The sequence below is a fragment of the Alligator mississippiensis genome, chromosome 4, assembly GCF_030867095.1.
Source record: "Alligator mississippiensis isolate rAllMis1 chromosome 4, rAllMis1, whole genome shotgun sequence".
Taxonomy (NCBI): Eukaryota; Metazoa; Chordata; order Crocodylia; family Alligatoridae; genus Alligator; species Alligator mississippiensis.
Genome location: NC_081827.1, coordinates 161,033,912 through 161,050,063, shown reverse-complemented (window position 1 = coordinate 161,050,063; position 16,152 = coordinate 161,033,912). Strand labels below are relative to the sequence as shown.

General features: G+C 41.2%; 1 protein-coding gene across 1 annotated transcript in view; it reads left to right on the top strand.

Annotated features, from left to right (window-relative positions):
• Positions 1 to 16,152, top strand: part of MYO1D (myosin ID) — a 274,772-nt gene that overhangs the window by 55,199 nt on the left and 203,421 nt on the right. Inside the window, exons 2-7 of the mRNA XM_014596285.3 lie at positions 4,607 to 4,815; positions 5,636 to 5,729; positions 7,411 to 7,576; positions 10,507 to 10,560; positions 11,582 to 11,677; positions 15,435 to 15,551. Coding sequence (XP_014451771.1) covers positions 4,607 to 4,815; positions 5,636 to 5,729; positions 7,411 to 7,576; positions 10,507 to 10,560; positions 11,582 to 11,677; positions 15,435 to 15,551 — 736 coding nt within the window. The remainder of the gene's footprint in view (positions 1 to 4,606; positions 4,816 to 5,635; positions 5,730 to 7,410; positions 7,577 to 10,506; positions 10,561 to 11,581; positions 11,678 to 15,434; positions 15,552 to 16,152) is intronic.

Here is a 16,152-nt window from a genome sequence, read left to right as displayed (position 1 = left end):
GGGCTGTTACTTTGGCTTAGAATTTAATGCATGGCAACTTCATTTTTACAAGCTTCTTTCTTTTCAAGCAGTAAGGACCTCACTAAAAAAATAACTTTAGTATGGGTGGTATTATAGCTAACTATTAGAATTACTGTTTATGCCTACATCTTGTGTTTAGGAAACTTTTTCAGTGTATAAAGTACATCACTGTGGGTTTGTTTGTTTTTCTGTTTGTTTGTTTTGTTAATCTCATGGAGAAAAGGAATAAAAAGTCCCTGTTATATAAATAAGCCTGCAAACTTACATAGAGGATGCAGACATGTGGCTGCATTTCTGGAGTCAGAAGTGAATGTCTGTTCATTTGCTTATTGGTTCAGTCTGAGTAGTTTGGAGACTAACCTGTGAAGATTGAATCAATTCAGCCTTTGGCTTTTTGACTGTTCTTAGCCTAAAGTAGTAAATGGGGAATACAAAGTGATGTAAGTTAATTCTATACTGAAATATTACATCTTGCAGGAGATTGCAGGCAGTCGCAATGAGATAAGTAAACGTAAAGGCATAACAATGACCATTGAAATACCACAAATAGATTAATATTTATGTGCCACTCTTTCCAATAGAGGCTCAGGGTGGCTTAAAAAGAGAACTGAATAACTTATAAAGAGAAAAATGCTTATAAAACAGGAGGATACAAAACAGAAACATGCTTAACACTATCCCAACCTAGCTTTGTTTGCCAAGTACATGCCCAAATAAGGTTTTACAGTTCTTCTGAAACATGTCTAGGCTAGGGCCCTGGTGGGCCTTGGGAGTGGGAGGTCCAGAGCAGAAGGGCTACTACTAATGTATGGACAGGGGTTCATCTTCACAAATTTGTGACTTTTTTTGTACATGATACTGGATTATTGAGAAAAATGTGCATATTGGCATGCACCCACTTGGCAGATAATGTTTTCTGTTGTGGGCTGTGCAGTGGCAGTGAACAGGTCCTTTTGTCCAATGATCTGGCACTCCAGTGAAATAAGGTATTTTGTGTTGTTTGTACCTCAGTTAGAGTTGCAGTCATTGCTTGTTTTTAATGCTTTCATGCGTTTTTATTTTTCCTTGCCCTAGAAGAATCTCACACCAAAGCAATGCAACTAGGAAAACAGCTATTGCTGTTCTTGGCCTGCTGCAGTGCTGAACTGCAATGTCTGATGAAAAGAGGCTTTATCAACAAGAAGGGGAGTGTAATGAAAGCTCAGTTTAGGAACATCTAAAAACAGCACTGTAGAGTACTTAAATTTTGATTTTAACCTGAGTAGTAATCTAAAAATGGGATATGGGGATATACAGAAATATACATTTACAAATTCAAAACCCCTTACAGAACTACTAATGTTGAAATATTTATGCATTGGAGACTAAAAAGGAGGATCCTTTTCGTGGGTTTCCCTTACTTTCAGATCCTGCATCATGGCAGAGATGTTTTTTGGCCATGGGATTCTTCAGAATCAGTTGGCACTGTTCCTTAAGCCTGGAGAGTTACTGTTTTTAAAAAGAACAAACAAAAACCTCTGCTTTGAGAGCACTTCCAGCCTCAAGATCATCTGGGAAGTAAACAGCAGGAGCATTGAATTTGCACATAACTATATGGCACAGCTTTAGTTGGGTCTGCAGTTGGCCAGTCTTTGGTCAAAAGGCATGTTCCAAATCCAACTTGCTAGACTAGAGACAGTAAATTGTCCAGGGAGGAAGCAAACTTAAATTCAGCTACTGGAAGTTACATATCTATTATTCAAGAAAGAGGCCAGAATTGTGGATTTTGGAGATAAGTATTTGGCACAACACTTAAATAGGAAGGAGTGGTATTTAACTGCCAGTTTAAAGGGGCAGGGGGTTGGTGCTCATACAGTTTTTTCTTGAATATTACACAGCTGTACCCTTAGGCATATGCTGGCTACGCCAAAGATCTTCTATCCTCGTGTCTTTCAGACTGGGTTCTGCAATAGGTCATCAGGGGTTCTGCAAAGAGATTGGGGTAATGGAGAGGGCTGGGAGGTGGTACGCTGTCATTGTCAGGCTCAGTTTCCTGGCTCTGCATCAGTCTTTAGGATTGGGGTAGGGGTACCATAGCAGAAGTGATATGAAAGGGTTCTGTGACTGTAAGACGTCTGAAAACCACTGTTCTAGCCCTTTTATTTTTATTCAGTGGTTCCTTCTGTGTTGGTAAGGTGCTTGGTGTAGTGATGGCAGAAGGAATTCTTGAATAGGAGAGTACATTATCCACTGTGCTTCTGGGCTTCTCCAGGAGTTATTTCCAAAAATTGAATTGGTCTATTGATGGATTGCTTCTCTCTGTAATGGCTTTTATTTCCCTTAGTGTTCTTTTGTTTGAGCTTCACAGCATCAAAGAGTGTATCTGTCTTTGGTTCAGATAATCAGAGGTGTTCCCAGAGTGCCTTCTGCCCCCTGAAGCAGTAACAAAGCAACTTCTTTTAAGGGAGCATCTCTGTACAAGCTGGATAACACCCAATAATTACCAAATGGATGTGTTCTCAGGGAATCTGCTCCAAAATTGCTATACTGTACAAGGAAGGGGATGGCAAATCATCAGAAATGAGTCTGAGATTTAGGGCAGGTGCAACTTCTTAATTGGCTTCCTACAGGTAAACAACATTTCAAGAGCTCACCTATTTTACACCAGGCTTGAAATGGGTCTTCAGGTTGATGTCACCCCTGCCAATGAGTTTCCACATGTATAATTTGGTGTTGCATTTACCGCAACTCTGCAGAAGCCAGTATATTTCAACTTTACTGGTAACTTATATATATTTTCCCAAGATCATCTGTAGTTTTGAGTAGCCTTCAGACTGCTCTGAGAGAAACATTTTTAAATGCATCTATGAGCTACAAAGTAATTTGGATTTAATGCTTTGTAATGTTATAGAGAATACAGATTAGGACCAGCTTTTGAGAGAGAGAGAGAGAGAGAGAGAGAGAGAGAGAGAGAGATAAATTTTTTTTTTAACTTCTCTTTGGGTATAAAAAAAAAAAAAAAAGACCTGTGGTATAAGGTGAGTGAAGCACCTCTGTGAGAGCTAGGGTTAGTGATGTGACCTGAACCATGTAGAAGTGGAGACTCAGCTGTTGGGCCACATTTTATGCAGGTGCATCTCAACTTGGGTTGAACCCATCAGGACACCAGCTCATAGGCTGCTGCAATTGCTACTGTATTCCATGTAGTATTTCTTAAATGGGTAGCAGAAAAAGACCAGCCTTATACAATGAATGTGTACTTTAAGAAGAAAGTGCTGGAATTGTACTGTAGTCCACAACCATGCCGAAGACCCTTGCTTCAGTGGTTTATAAGTGTATTGTGGTGCCATCTAGTGGTATATTCTTAAAAACAAATAACATGCTACTAACAGGAGGTGCAATCATAGTTGATGTTTGTAAATAGAGCTCTGGAGTCCCATGATGGTTCCTGCCCCTTCTAAAGAGGAAACAGACCCTGCTATACTATTTTTAGCTAACCTGAGACTTTGCATGAGCTTTGCAGCTCGAGAAGACTATTGGCAAAATTTTAAGATTGGAAAACTTTGTTTTTTGCAGAACTTTTAATTTTAAAGACCCAGTCTACTAACTTGAGGCTATATTTATTTAGTTCTCCACAATGAAGACTGCTGCCTCTGATTTGCTTTTAGGAAGGCTTAATACTATTGTGATGATTATTGGCTAAAACTAAAATTACTTTTAGCTAAGAGTTTTTGGGTGATTTTGGAGAATTTTTACTATCAAAGTTTCTATGAAATTTGGAAACCATGTTTAATGTTACTCTAAGTCTCTGGTTCTGAAGAGAGCCTTTTGATTTCCACTTAAATCATCAAGGCAGAAAAGTTCTTTTTTTCTACATCTTAGTCTTCTCTTAGAACAGGGGTGGGCAAAATGCGGCCCACCAGGCCATTCTGTGGCCCGCGGGGCCCCTGAAAAAAAATTAATATTTATCTGCCCCTGGCTGCCTGTCATGCGGCCCTTGATGTCTTGCCAAAACTCAGTAAGCGGCCCTCTGCCCAAAATAATTGCCCTCCTCTGTCTTAGAATTTTCTGTCCCTCCAGCTGTTACCAGAGTGCTCCAAGACATCCATTCCTCTGGTCAGGCAGGACAGTGTATTAGAGCTCCTTGTAATTAACTCTTGAAAGCAAAATTTTGTTTTGCAGATGGTATGGAAAACCTGGGATGTTTATTTGGGGCCACAAGTTGTTATGGAAATAACTGAAATGAGTGGTGAATCTGATTGGGAAATGTATAGAATGAAGTGAAGTCTGATTCTAAACTTAATCACTTTTACCTTGGTACCAAGTAAAGAGATCCTTATAAATGTTTCCAAGTGCAACAGTAATCATTTTTTTTGTAGGATCTGATTGCCAGTCCCGGTTCACAGTCTTGTTGCTTGGACACCTGGAGTGACATGTACCATATAGGTTTCATTAGCACCATTTTATTACCTTCTCTGAATATTGTCAGGCAATGGAAATAGTTTGGTTCAGAGGATTTATTTGACCAAATGGGCAGCTTGATTGCAGAATACAAATGCTCAAGTATTATATCAGCAGTTAACTCCTTCTGTCTCTCCCTTGGTAGGTTTGAAAAAGGACGGATCTACACATTCATTGGAGAAGTGGTGGTTTCTGTGAACCCTTACAAAAACTTGAGCATTTATGGGCGTGACATGATTGAACAGTACAAAGGACGGGAACTGTATGAGAGGCCTCCTCACCTGTTTGCAATTGCAGATGCTGCTTACAAGGCTATGAAGAGACGATCAAAAGACACCTGCATTGTAATATCAGGTAAACTGGAAAAGTCACTCCTGTTACTTGAGAATTGGTTGACCCTCTTGTGATACTCCAGCAGGAAAGGAGAGGTAGAACAAATTGGCTAATGTCAACACTTTGCTATTTTTAGACCCTTCATTTGTATGCTGTTTGCATACGTGTAATTCAAAGACAATTCCCTTATGTGTTTTCAAGAGCTTGTATCAACATCTAGTTCAATCTATGTTTCTGTGTAGCAGTAAGCTGAAAGTGATTTTTCCCCCTTGCTATGCCTCTTCTCTAATGAATAGTTTAGAAGAGATTCTGTTAAGTCCTGTCCTTTTCTCTTTGAGAGCCGTGACTGTCTCCCCCAGCCTAGGTGACTAGGGTTATTGTTTCTGTAGCATTAGAACCACAGCCATTAGTTTGGCCATCAAAACAAAAGGAGAAGCTTGTGCTGTGAACTGTTGCCATCCGGATCCTGGTACTTCATTTCCATGATGTCCCTATGCTCTAGTAGCCTCAGAAGCAAGAGACCAAGATAGCTGAACACTAGTTTCTTGTATTAGACTTCACTGCCTGGCTACTTGCAAGCCTCTATGTGCCAACTTTTTTCTTATAACAATATTCTTTTTGATCCCCTGCTTCCTAGGTCTTGTACAAACCTGTGAAATCATACATCACTAGTTCGAAATTAACAACCAGGCAAGGCTACAATTATATTAAAAAGCAGTTCAAAGGCAAAAATGCTTTTAAGCTATTAACATAGAAATGGGACATGACTGCAGTGACTGGTGATTTCCCTTGACTTCTGTTCTTTTCTTGGCTTATGGTACCCTTTGCTGTCTTTCCTTAGGTGAGAGTGGAGCTGGAAAAACAGAGGCTAGTAAATACATTATGCAGTACATAGCAGCCATCACTAATCCCAGTCAGAGGGCTGAGGTGGAAAGGTAAGAGCCCCACAGAAACACATGGGAAGAAGATTGCTCTATTGCCATGATTGTGTTTTTTCTGGTGTGTTTATTGCCAGGGCATCTGCATTTCTTTTATAATTGCATGCAGTTGTCGTGGCACTTCATCTTTTTTTTGCAGGCAAAGTTGTTGACTCTTGGAAACTGAAATAGATTGTTAACAGACAATTGGGTACAAGGGTCAGGAGTAAGTCCAGCCCTTAATTTCAACATTTGGGAACAGATTACAAGGTCTTGTTTAGATATTGGACAACTTAAACTTCATAAAACCAAATGGCCATGTACATTGCAATGAAGTGTTTCATGGAAGGAATATAATCTTGTCTTAATTCAGCATTTCACATTCTTGTGCTTCTGAATGTCTAAATGTGCCCATTGGACACAGAAAAGGCTTTCATAACAATGATTCTAGCTTTACAGACTAATGCAAACTAAACTGAGCTTGGAGCAGGCTTGCAAGTGACATGCCTGTCAGGAAAGAGATTGACTGACTGAATGAGTTAGTACTTCAAGGGCTCAGGTTCAAGTTTACTGATCGGTTGCAGAAGTTAATTCTCAGATGGATCCAGAGGGGGTACATTGGTGTAGTTGCACCCCCGTTTCAGATTCCACTACACCAGGGGAGCCTCCAGAGACTTTTAAAAGTTCCTAAAGCAGGTGAAAAGGGAGAGAGGATTTTCCTTCCTACTCGAAGGCACACCTCCTCCCTACCCCCACCTGCCTTTCTCCCCTGTCCCAGGGGCAGGGAAGCACCAGAGTCCTGCTTGATGCATTGGGACTGAGTTTATCTGAGGACCAGCACAGCAGCAGCAGGGATGGACAGGGAGTTTCCCTTCTTTGTCTGTCATAGGGCCAGGCAGGGTGTGTGGGGGGGGGAACTACTGTCCAGCCACCCTGTTGCTGCTTTCCCCTCCCCAACTGAAATCAGACCCCACTCAGCCCAGCTGGCTGTGGAGCTTCTCTGCCCCTAAGCAGGGAAGAAAGTAGCAGTGGCAGGCAGGGGAGGGGGCAGAAAGAGGAAGGGAAGAGATGTGCCTATAAGCAAGAAGGGAAAGGGAGTGGGGAGTTTCATCTGATTCAGGGATTTAAAGTCCCCAGAGGCTCCAATGGACCAGTTTTCTCTCACTGGTGAGAGTGAAGGAGGTTGGGAGCAGGGAAAGCAGCTACCCCTACATAGTAGCTGTACATTGTACAGGAAATCCTGCCACCCCTGCCTATTCTAGAGCCTGAAGGCAGGAAGTCATAGAAATATGGGAAAGTAGGGCTGGAAGGGACCTCAGGAGGGCATCTAGTCCAGCCCCCTGCTCAAGGCAGGATCATTGGTCTGAACCACCCTAGACAAGTGTTTGCTTAACTTGGTCTTAAACTTGGGGAGCAAACCCTACCCTCACACGCAACTACCAGGCATAATGCTAACGTTCCCAATGGCCCGCTAACAGTCCATTGAGCTGAAGTGTTCCAGGATAGTACGGCACTTTATGCATATTTGCCCATATGTAAGTTAACACCTAGTTTCAGGGAGTAAGTTGTACAGTGCAGTCTTGCTATTGTTGAAATCCTCCCCTATAAATGGTTTGTCAGTAGAAATTAACTGTACAATCTAGGAATCCCCAATTTGAGGACTTGTCCTGTTCTGTTTTCCCTCGTATATATAAACTAGAGTGAAGAACATGTTGTTGAAATCCAACTGTGTGTTGGAAGCCTTTGGCAATGCCAAAACCAACCGTAATGACAACTCCAGCAGATTTGGAAAATACATGGATATCAACTTTGATTTCAAAGGAGACCCTATAGGTGGGCATATCAGTAATTACTTACTAGAAAAGGTAAGCTGCATTCAGATGTGGAGTGCAAGGTTTGGATTTATTATTACACATTGTAAAACACAAAATGTTTATTTGTTTTCCTCCCACATGTATGTCAAGTCATTTATTATGTATTATATGAAGATGTTTCAGATCTAGACCTTAATTGCTCTGAGTCAATAAAAGTATAACTGAAAAAATATTGTAATACAGATACTAACTTAGTGCAACACACACCTTGAAAACCATTGTTTTCAGAACTCTTTCCATCACAGAATTTCTGCGGGGGGGGAGGTGTGTGTGTGTGGCATCCTAAAATCAAATCTGAGATTAATTAAACATCTCTACAATTGCCTCCCACAGAAATTCCTTGCTCTGGGATCTCACTGGTCAAAAAATAACATGAAGATTTCACTGTATACATACAAATAGCATTGTCTTTGTTTAAGTATTACATTGAAGTGATACCATCATCTTGCATGGTCATCTGTCAATTTTATATTGCATTTTCCAGGAAACAGATGACGACAATGTCTTTTTGGCTTCTAGACTGTAGTGGCTAAAAAAAGAGGCGATACACACATGAAACCCAGACTTCTGTCAAACATGAGAGACAGCAATGAGCTCAGTTTCTCAAAAGGATTTTTGTATATCGTATGGCTTTCCATGTATAGGTCTGACCCCATCTAATAATTATATTTTTGTCCTTTTCTCTATAGTCTGTTTTCAGAATAAACATTTTGATGTTTATATACTGAGTGTTTACACTTGACACTTCTGTATAGCATTATGATTTAAGCCAGTGATTCTCAACCTTTTTGGCCTTGTGGGCCACATGAGTGGTGTGGATCCATCTGTGAGCCAAATTGAGCCCTGGGGCCTGGCTCTGCCCCCTCCTTGCCCTGAATGCCAGAATTGGGCCTTGGGAGCCTGATGCTGCTCCCTCCTGCCCCTTGCATGCCAGGATTGGGTCTCGAAGGCTCACCCCCTACACCAGGACTGGGTCCTGCCTGCCCAACACTGCTCCCTCCTGGCTCTGTGTGCTGGGATTGGGAGCTGGATCCAGCACGTAGGACCCAAGGCTCTCTATGGGTCTGGAGATTTGGCAGTACAGGAGCAGGCACAGCTCTCCTGTTGCTAATTCTGGGCCTGTGGGGAGTCCCATGGACCAGATGACATGGTGCTGCAAGCTGAATCTGGCCCATGGGCTAGAGGTTTAGCACCCCTGATTTAAGCCATGAAGCCATAGATAAAAACTTTTCATCAAGTGCTTTTGACTGCCATCCTATTCCTATTTCTATTTTAATTTAAAAATGGGTTATTTGGAAGTCACATATGGATTTATTTGGTTAGCAGACAGGAAATGCCTTTTCAGTGCTTCATAAAGAGGTCTCTGATTTTTTTTTTAAAAAATTTTAGGTCAGCTAAACATGTCTGAGCTTAAAAACAATTATTTTTACAGTAAGCAACTTGCTAAATCTCAATGGATTTTTTTCTGATTCACAATCCTGATGATTCCCTTAGAAAAATTGGTAGTCTGACTCTCCTTAACAAAAACATCATAGCAGACATGACTCTGCAGTAAGCTTTCATTTATGAGAGTGCAAACACACAACATATGACATACATGGGTGCAACTTATGTTATTTAGTATATGAGAGGCAAGGCTTTCTGTGGCTGATATCTTTTATCAGATCAACTGCATGGTTGGGATACACTTGGACAAGCTTTTGAATGTGGTACATTCTTCTTCAGCTCTGAGACCTGAATCTATCCTAACCATACAATTGGTCCAATAAAAGGTATCACCCACAAAAATTCTTGCCTCTTTTATTACATATTTCCTGGACCCTCATGGCTACACTATCACTCCAACACTACCATTATTTAGTGTACTAATGTTAGGCTGCTACCCAGAGGTAAGCTGATGATAGAAGGTGCTACAACAGCCTTATCATTAGATGTTGGCAAGCTGGTAATAGGATTTGCATTGAGCATAACTACTCTGGGATGAAACTGACTGGAGCTGTGGACACACATCCACAAGTTACTGGTGTGACTTACACCCTGGTATAGTTATTCCTGATTTTCTGGGCAGCAGCTTTATCCAGAGTGGAGTGACTTATGCAGATGTAGGCTTGCATATTTGTCTGCTCCACTCTTACACTTGTGTAAAGGCAGTTCACATCAGTGTGAATGTCAGTCTGTTCCCTATGACTTCATTCTCATAAAATATTCTCTATTTGCCAGTGAAGGCTTTAAAGAAAGTTAAATGACACTGCCCAAAACAAAATTTGTTGCTATGAATTCATTGGGTTCAGCATTCATTGAACTCGCAGAATACTATAGAGGTCAGTGGTTGCATCATTACTATGACCTTGAAGTTCCAGTGTAACTTAATGATCTTCCTTCTGCTGTATTTTAGTCGGACTTAACTTGCTTTGAAAATTTCTTTCCCTTGTTTTTAAACATTGGTTTTGGGTTGGTTAGAAGCAAGGTGCAACTTGAACAATGGTGGAGAGGTGCCACTCCTTTGCCTGTCTTTGGTATGTGAGCAGAAGAGTTTACAGTATGCTGCATTTGCTGGTAGTCACATGGTACTGTTCCTGTTTTCCAGCTGTTAATTATATTGGATGCTAAAAATGACTCTGTGTGATTTCTGCATGAAAACAGTTACCATTGTTGCTATAGATGCTGCTGCTGAAGATGTTGAGCTTGAAAAATAGGCCATTGTTTTTTGTCATCTGTGTAATGTTTCTGGTTGGCCTTGATTCCCCATGGATCAGGGTCTGCCCTGTGTCATACTCAGCTAATAATGTTCATAAATAGCTTTTTGTGGGAGGAATTTTATTAATGGTATTGAATGATTGCATTGGTATTCTAAGGGAGGGCATTTAAGAAGCACCACTGTCAGTGTCTAAAAATATGTATCTTGTATTGGTTTCTCACAGTCACGGGTGATTGTGCAGCAGCCAGGAGAACGAAGCTTTCATTCTTTTTACCAGGTAAGGCTGTCTTATTTAGACCAAGAAAACAGCTGACTTATTCTTATGCCCATGGGAAATTACAGGCAAAGTGATCAACACTTTCCTTTTGTGAGCACTCCATGAAGGATTCCTTTTGTAATCACATTTAAGCGGATGTTCTTCCAGATTCTGCAGCTGACTGAAGATACCTAGTTTTTTTTTGAGGAAAGGACTATAGAGAGGTGAAATATTCCCCATACTCAATTCTGTGTTAATGTTGTATAAGCTTAACAGGGCATATGGGTGAATTTACAATAGTATTGTGCCTGGGCTTTGACTAACTAATTTGCAGTAAGTCTAATTCTCTTCTTTCTTGTAAGTCACCTAAAATTCAGAGTTGAGTAACTTCATGGCATGGAGCACATTTTAAATCTTCCTTCATTGCCCTGCTGGGAAAGGAATTGGCCTGTGAGAGTAGCCCTCTTCCTTCTCTCTTTATAAAGAGAACTGTCAGCATGCCACCTCTGTTCAGCATGCTGTGATGGTATGTTGGTCCCTTTCTAACAAGTTGCATCCCCAAAGGTATATTCCTTGCTACATGCTGTGAGACCTGTCTGCTCCTGCAGCTTGCCAAAATATGTGTTTGATGTCATAACTGCACAGGGGGACATTAAGAGGTTTAAACTTGTCTTTCTGCCTACAAAAGCAAGTGAGTGGAAAACATCTCCTTGGAAAGCCCTTCCCTTGTTGTCATGGCTCTGTAATGGTGCAGGTAGCATATGTCACAGCCACAGTACTTGCCCAACCATTGCGTCTTACTGGAAAATCCACTGGGTAGTAGTTGTCTGGCATCAAGTACCACAGCTGTGGTTTCCATGTTATTAATCAAAATGGAAAGTTATGATCATGTTTATTCAGCCTGAGGAAGAAGGACCAGAATGTATTAAACACTGGTCATAAGTAAATGACTTGGGCTAGTACTCCAACCACAAAATTATTGGAGGACATTTTTTTTTTTTTTTTTGATTCGTGATTTCTTTTTTTTATGCTATTTGTACAGCTTCTCCAAGGAGGTTCTGATCAGATATTGCGTTCGTTACACCTTCAGAAAGATCTCTCTTCATACAACTATATCCGTGCTGGAGCTCAGCTAAAGGTGAGGCTGTTGTCAACAAGTTTCAAGTAACTTGTGTAAAAACTGAAAATATACCTAGAAGCACTCATGCTCTTCCTCATATCAACAGTTTAAGGCTTGTGAGAAGATAATAAAAGGTGCAACCTATTATTTGGGTTTTTAATAAGGGTTCTGGCACTAAGTCATACAGTTGTGGACCTGACAGAAGAATTTAGGCCATTCCCTCCACTTTCTCTAGTCACAGATGAAGGGATTAGACTCAACAGCATGGACATTGCCAAGGCTGCTGATACAGTAAGAGGTGTTGGGGCAGATGCCCCAATACTACCACCCTCTGAAAGATCTACCAGATATTCTAAGCTAGTGCCTACAGGGGAAGTAGACAAAGTGGGCATAATGCAGTACAGCCATCACTTTCAGAGGGTGTCCATTCCTGACATCCAGTACATTCTTAGAAGAGGTCCCTGAGCAGATGAGGAAGGAAAACTTATCCTTTTTTGAGGACAGCAAGTTTCCTGCACATAGTTAAATATTTTTGGAATAATTGCAGAACTCAATCCTGATGATTCCTTTTTTTTGTGTACTGCTTATGAGGAAACTTTTTTTTTGGTTTTTTGAGTGCCTGCCTGGTTACCTGCTCCCCTTGTGGAGGGCAACATGGCAGACAAATTTGGAAAGCACCAAGTCAGACCTGCACGGCTTTTCCTCTATGCCACCCATAACCTCACCCAAAAATGGGAATTAAGATATCAAATGCATATCTCAAAACACTCTTTAAAATCAAAACTTTGCTCATATGATCTTTGACCAACTTTACTTGTACATATAGCGTATCTGTCCTTGAAGAAAGAAAAGAGAATTCCAGTCATGTCATTAAAAGACTAGGAAAATACAGGACTATGGTGCCCACCTGCCATGGTGGGTTACTAAAACCTTGGCCCTGCCTCCTCCATACAGGAGTTGGCAGTGTAGTGGTGAGGGTGGACTGCTTGGGATTGGCATGTGAACAGGCAGTAAGGGATCAATCTAAAAATTCAGAATCACATTGCCTTTTCTCTGAAAAGATGGTGGGTACAAAGCTGGTGGTACCTGGGGCTGTGGTCCATATGAGTTTCCAGCATAAGACTTGGACAGACACTTTTACCCTAGTGTAACCTTTGGTTTTGTACACTGGCATAAATTTATATCAGGATTGAGAGCAGGCATACATGCAGCTTTCCAGGGTAGCTGCACAAAATAGCTACTGCAGTGCCTCACCATTGAGGCAGCAGGATAGCCTGTTTGTGTTGAGCAAATGGCTACACTGGGATAAGCTGCAGACAAGCTACCTCTACACCACTGTAATGTAAATGGGTGTAATTTACTTCTGATTATTTCAGGAGTAATTCTAACCTGGATTTATTGAAATGACCCCAATGTAAGTGTTTACAACATTGGTTCTCTTTTTTTTTTTTTTTCTTTTTAAATACTGGTGTAAACATACTGTCTTTATAGGTCCGTTGGCACAGTTTTGTCCTATTCTTAATCTCAAGCAATCCTGGAAAGAGTGAAGGCATAAGAAACTGATCTCCTGCAAATCAGACTGCTGCAATGCATTTACTGCCAGAGACTGTACATAGTCTTACCTCTAGCCTTGGCAAATTGGAAGAGTCTGAACTATCTGAACAAGTACTTAAAGGAGATTTCTATTTTTATATGCACTTTTTTATCATGCCAGGGAGAATGATCCTATTTTACATGGACATTGCAGCTTTTTATTCTATGTAATTTCATTTGGCAAATGCTCTTGTGATCTTTTGCAGGATCATGGTAGAATTAATGTGGGCGTTAATGGAGACGGAAATTCACTCCTATATCTTCCTAGACAGCTCTGATGATTAGGAGTATGAAGGGGAAAAAATAGGAAGTTCTGTTTCTGCATGCACAGCATAGCAAGAAGAAGATTAAAGGTCTTTCTAGTTAGAAGTTAGATTAAGTAAAATAGAGTCTGCATCCAAAACTATCATAACTTGCTGTTGGTCAGTGTTAACTAGTAGCTGATAGCTTTGCATTGGGAAACAAAAAAAGTATGATTTGACCTCTCCAGATGTCAGGACTTAGGATCAGGAAGGAAACCTTTTTTTTTTTTTTTGTAAAGTTAACATATTTGCTGCATGCCTTCCAATCTCTGCTCTTCTGAGGGGCAGCAGTGAATATACTGGTGATGCTTTTCAGACTGAAGACATCATATAACTTACCTTTTGGCCTGATCCAGAATGGACCTTTGGATCCCTTTGCAAAGGCTCATCCTCCCTCCAGCTGATAAACTCAAAATGGTAGTCGGATGAAGTTACTAGTGACCTTGCAGACCCCACAAAGGAGTTAACAAACAGTTTATTCACCAGCTAGTACACAGTCTACACTTTAAGACCCTTATTTCAGTAACAGAATCGAATACCATCTTTTCTCACATACACATGCCCTGGAATATAATACACATCTTGTTTTTGAAAGGCAGAATGAAAGAACAAAAGATTTTTCCAGAGCTGTGGTCACATAGCAGGTATGTGGCCTAATTTTCAGCTGATTGGCCCACCATTTCCTGCTTAGCTAAAGCTGGAACTCTATCTGTTACTGAACACTGGTCTTCATGGTTGGATCAATGATTTTGAAAGCTGCTAAACAATCTCCAGGGCTGTGAAATAGAAGGGGGCAGATCAGGAGCAACTAGCAGATAGCAGAATTGCCCTAAGAAAGGTTAGCCTGATTAGTGGAACATCAAGACCCTTAAAAAGGAGAGAGTCATTAACACTAGGCGTCTACTTAAATCTGCTTAAATTTAGAATGACTAATTTATGCTTACTTTAATAAATATAACCCATTAAGATAGGTGCCTATGCCTTGGCTGGGGGTGGAGGGATGAGAGGGTGGCCACCATCTTGAGTATAACTGGAGCCAGGCACAGCAGCTCTTGGCAAGGTGGCTGTTGCCCTTCATGCTGCTGCCCCAGCTGGTGCTTTGCCCCCACTTACCTCCTCTGCCCCTCCCAAGGTGGGCTGCAAGACCAGGCTGCAGTGCCAGTGAGAGGACCGCTGGCTCCCACTGGGAAACCACTATTTTATTTTTATTACGTTTTTCATTTTTTTTTAAGTTGGTTTTGCAGACAATTGCATATTTTGTGTGTTTCACAAAATACGTGGTATCGTGACTTGAGTAGACCCTTACTTAATACCAGTGGAGTGAAGAGCAATGAACTATTAAGTCCTCTGGCTGCCTGAATAGTAATGCCACAACTGCTGCTCTGTGGAGCAGGAATTAAAGCAGGGTGCTTCTATCCTGAGCAGAAAATCTGCTTCCCCACTGAAGACATGCACCCCAGTTCTGGGAGGGAGTTGAGGGGAAGGTGCATGTCGTATGTGAGAAAATACAGTACTCCAAAAGTGGGAAAGTCCAGATACGTTCGCCTACAGTTTATATGCAGTCTTTGATTATATGACCACATGGGGTTTCCACAAGTCCATTAATTCTCTGAGGGGTAGAGGATGGATATGCAAAAGAGAATTGTATTGGCTGCAAATCTGGTATTTGATTTTGAACATTATTTTTAAAAGTTCTTGGTCTGTCATAGAACAATAGATCTGCCATTGTCTCTTCTAAGGAAATGTAACTTAGTTTGTAATATGCTTGTTTTGTAAGGTGTTGCAGATTGCAGAACGGCTGTCTAATGTTGCACCAACAATATCATTGCTGGTATTTGTGACAGGTTCAGTATTATTAGCTAAAATCTGTTTTTCCTCAGTGTTCCATCAATGACAGTGCAGACTTCAAAGCAGTATCTGACGCCATGAAAGTAATAGGCTTCAAACAAGAGGAAATTCAGACTGTGTACAAAATTCTGGCTGTTATCCTTCACTTGGTAAGTTCTTTGCTCATGACTTTTAGTAAGCTGCTCTCGAGCTTGTGGCAAGTTGGCCAGGCATTTTTATTTGTACTTCAAGTCAGGTTCTTTTGCACAGAATCTGTTGGGGGGCGGGGGGTGTTGTTTGACTGAAGAAGCCAGCTCCTGTATCTGCCAGTGCTAACCTCAAGTTTCCCTGTGAGACGGGCATGACTGCTGTTGGGGATCTTGAGCTTGACAGACACACCAGAACATTCATGTCAGTTTTGTGGGGAATAACATTAAGCTGGAAGCTAGTTTCTAGCATGTTGTGGTGAGCTGTATAGATATGGGAAGTACTACAAATAATCTGTGCACTCTGTATAGTATCAGAACCTGGACTCTTAGCACATCAAACTTGTAGGAAACATGTTATGTTCATCTAATGCAGCTAAATATTGAATCAGCTTACTTTTTTAGTCATTGATTTGCTGCTGCTTGCTGAAGTTGAGGGAATGGTTTGAACCTGAAGGTCAGCTAGGCTGTAACTCAGCAGTGGGCAAAATACAGCCTGTCAAGGGATTTCATCCAGCCTGTGGCAGATCCCTTGGCCCTGCCTGGCTCAGGTGTAGGGGGCAGC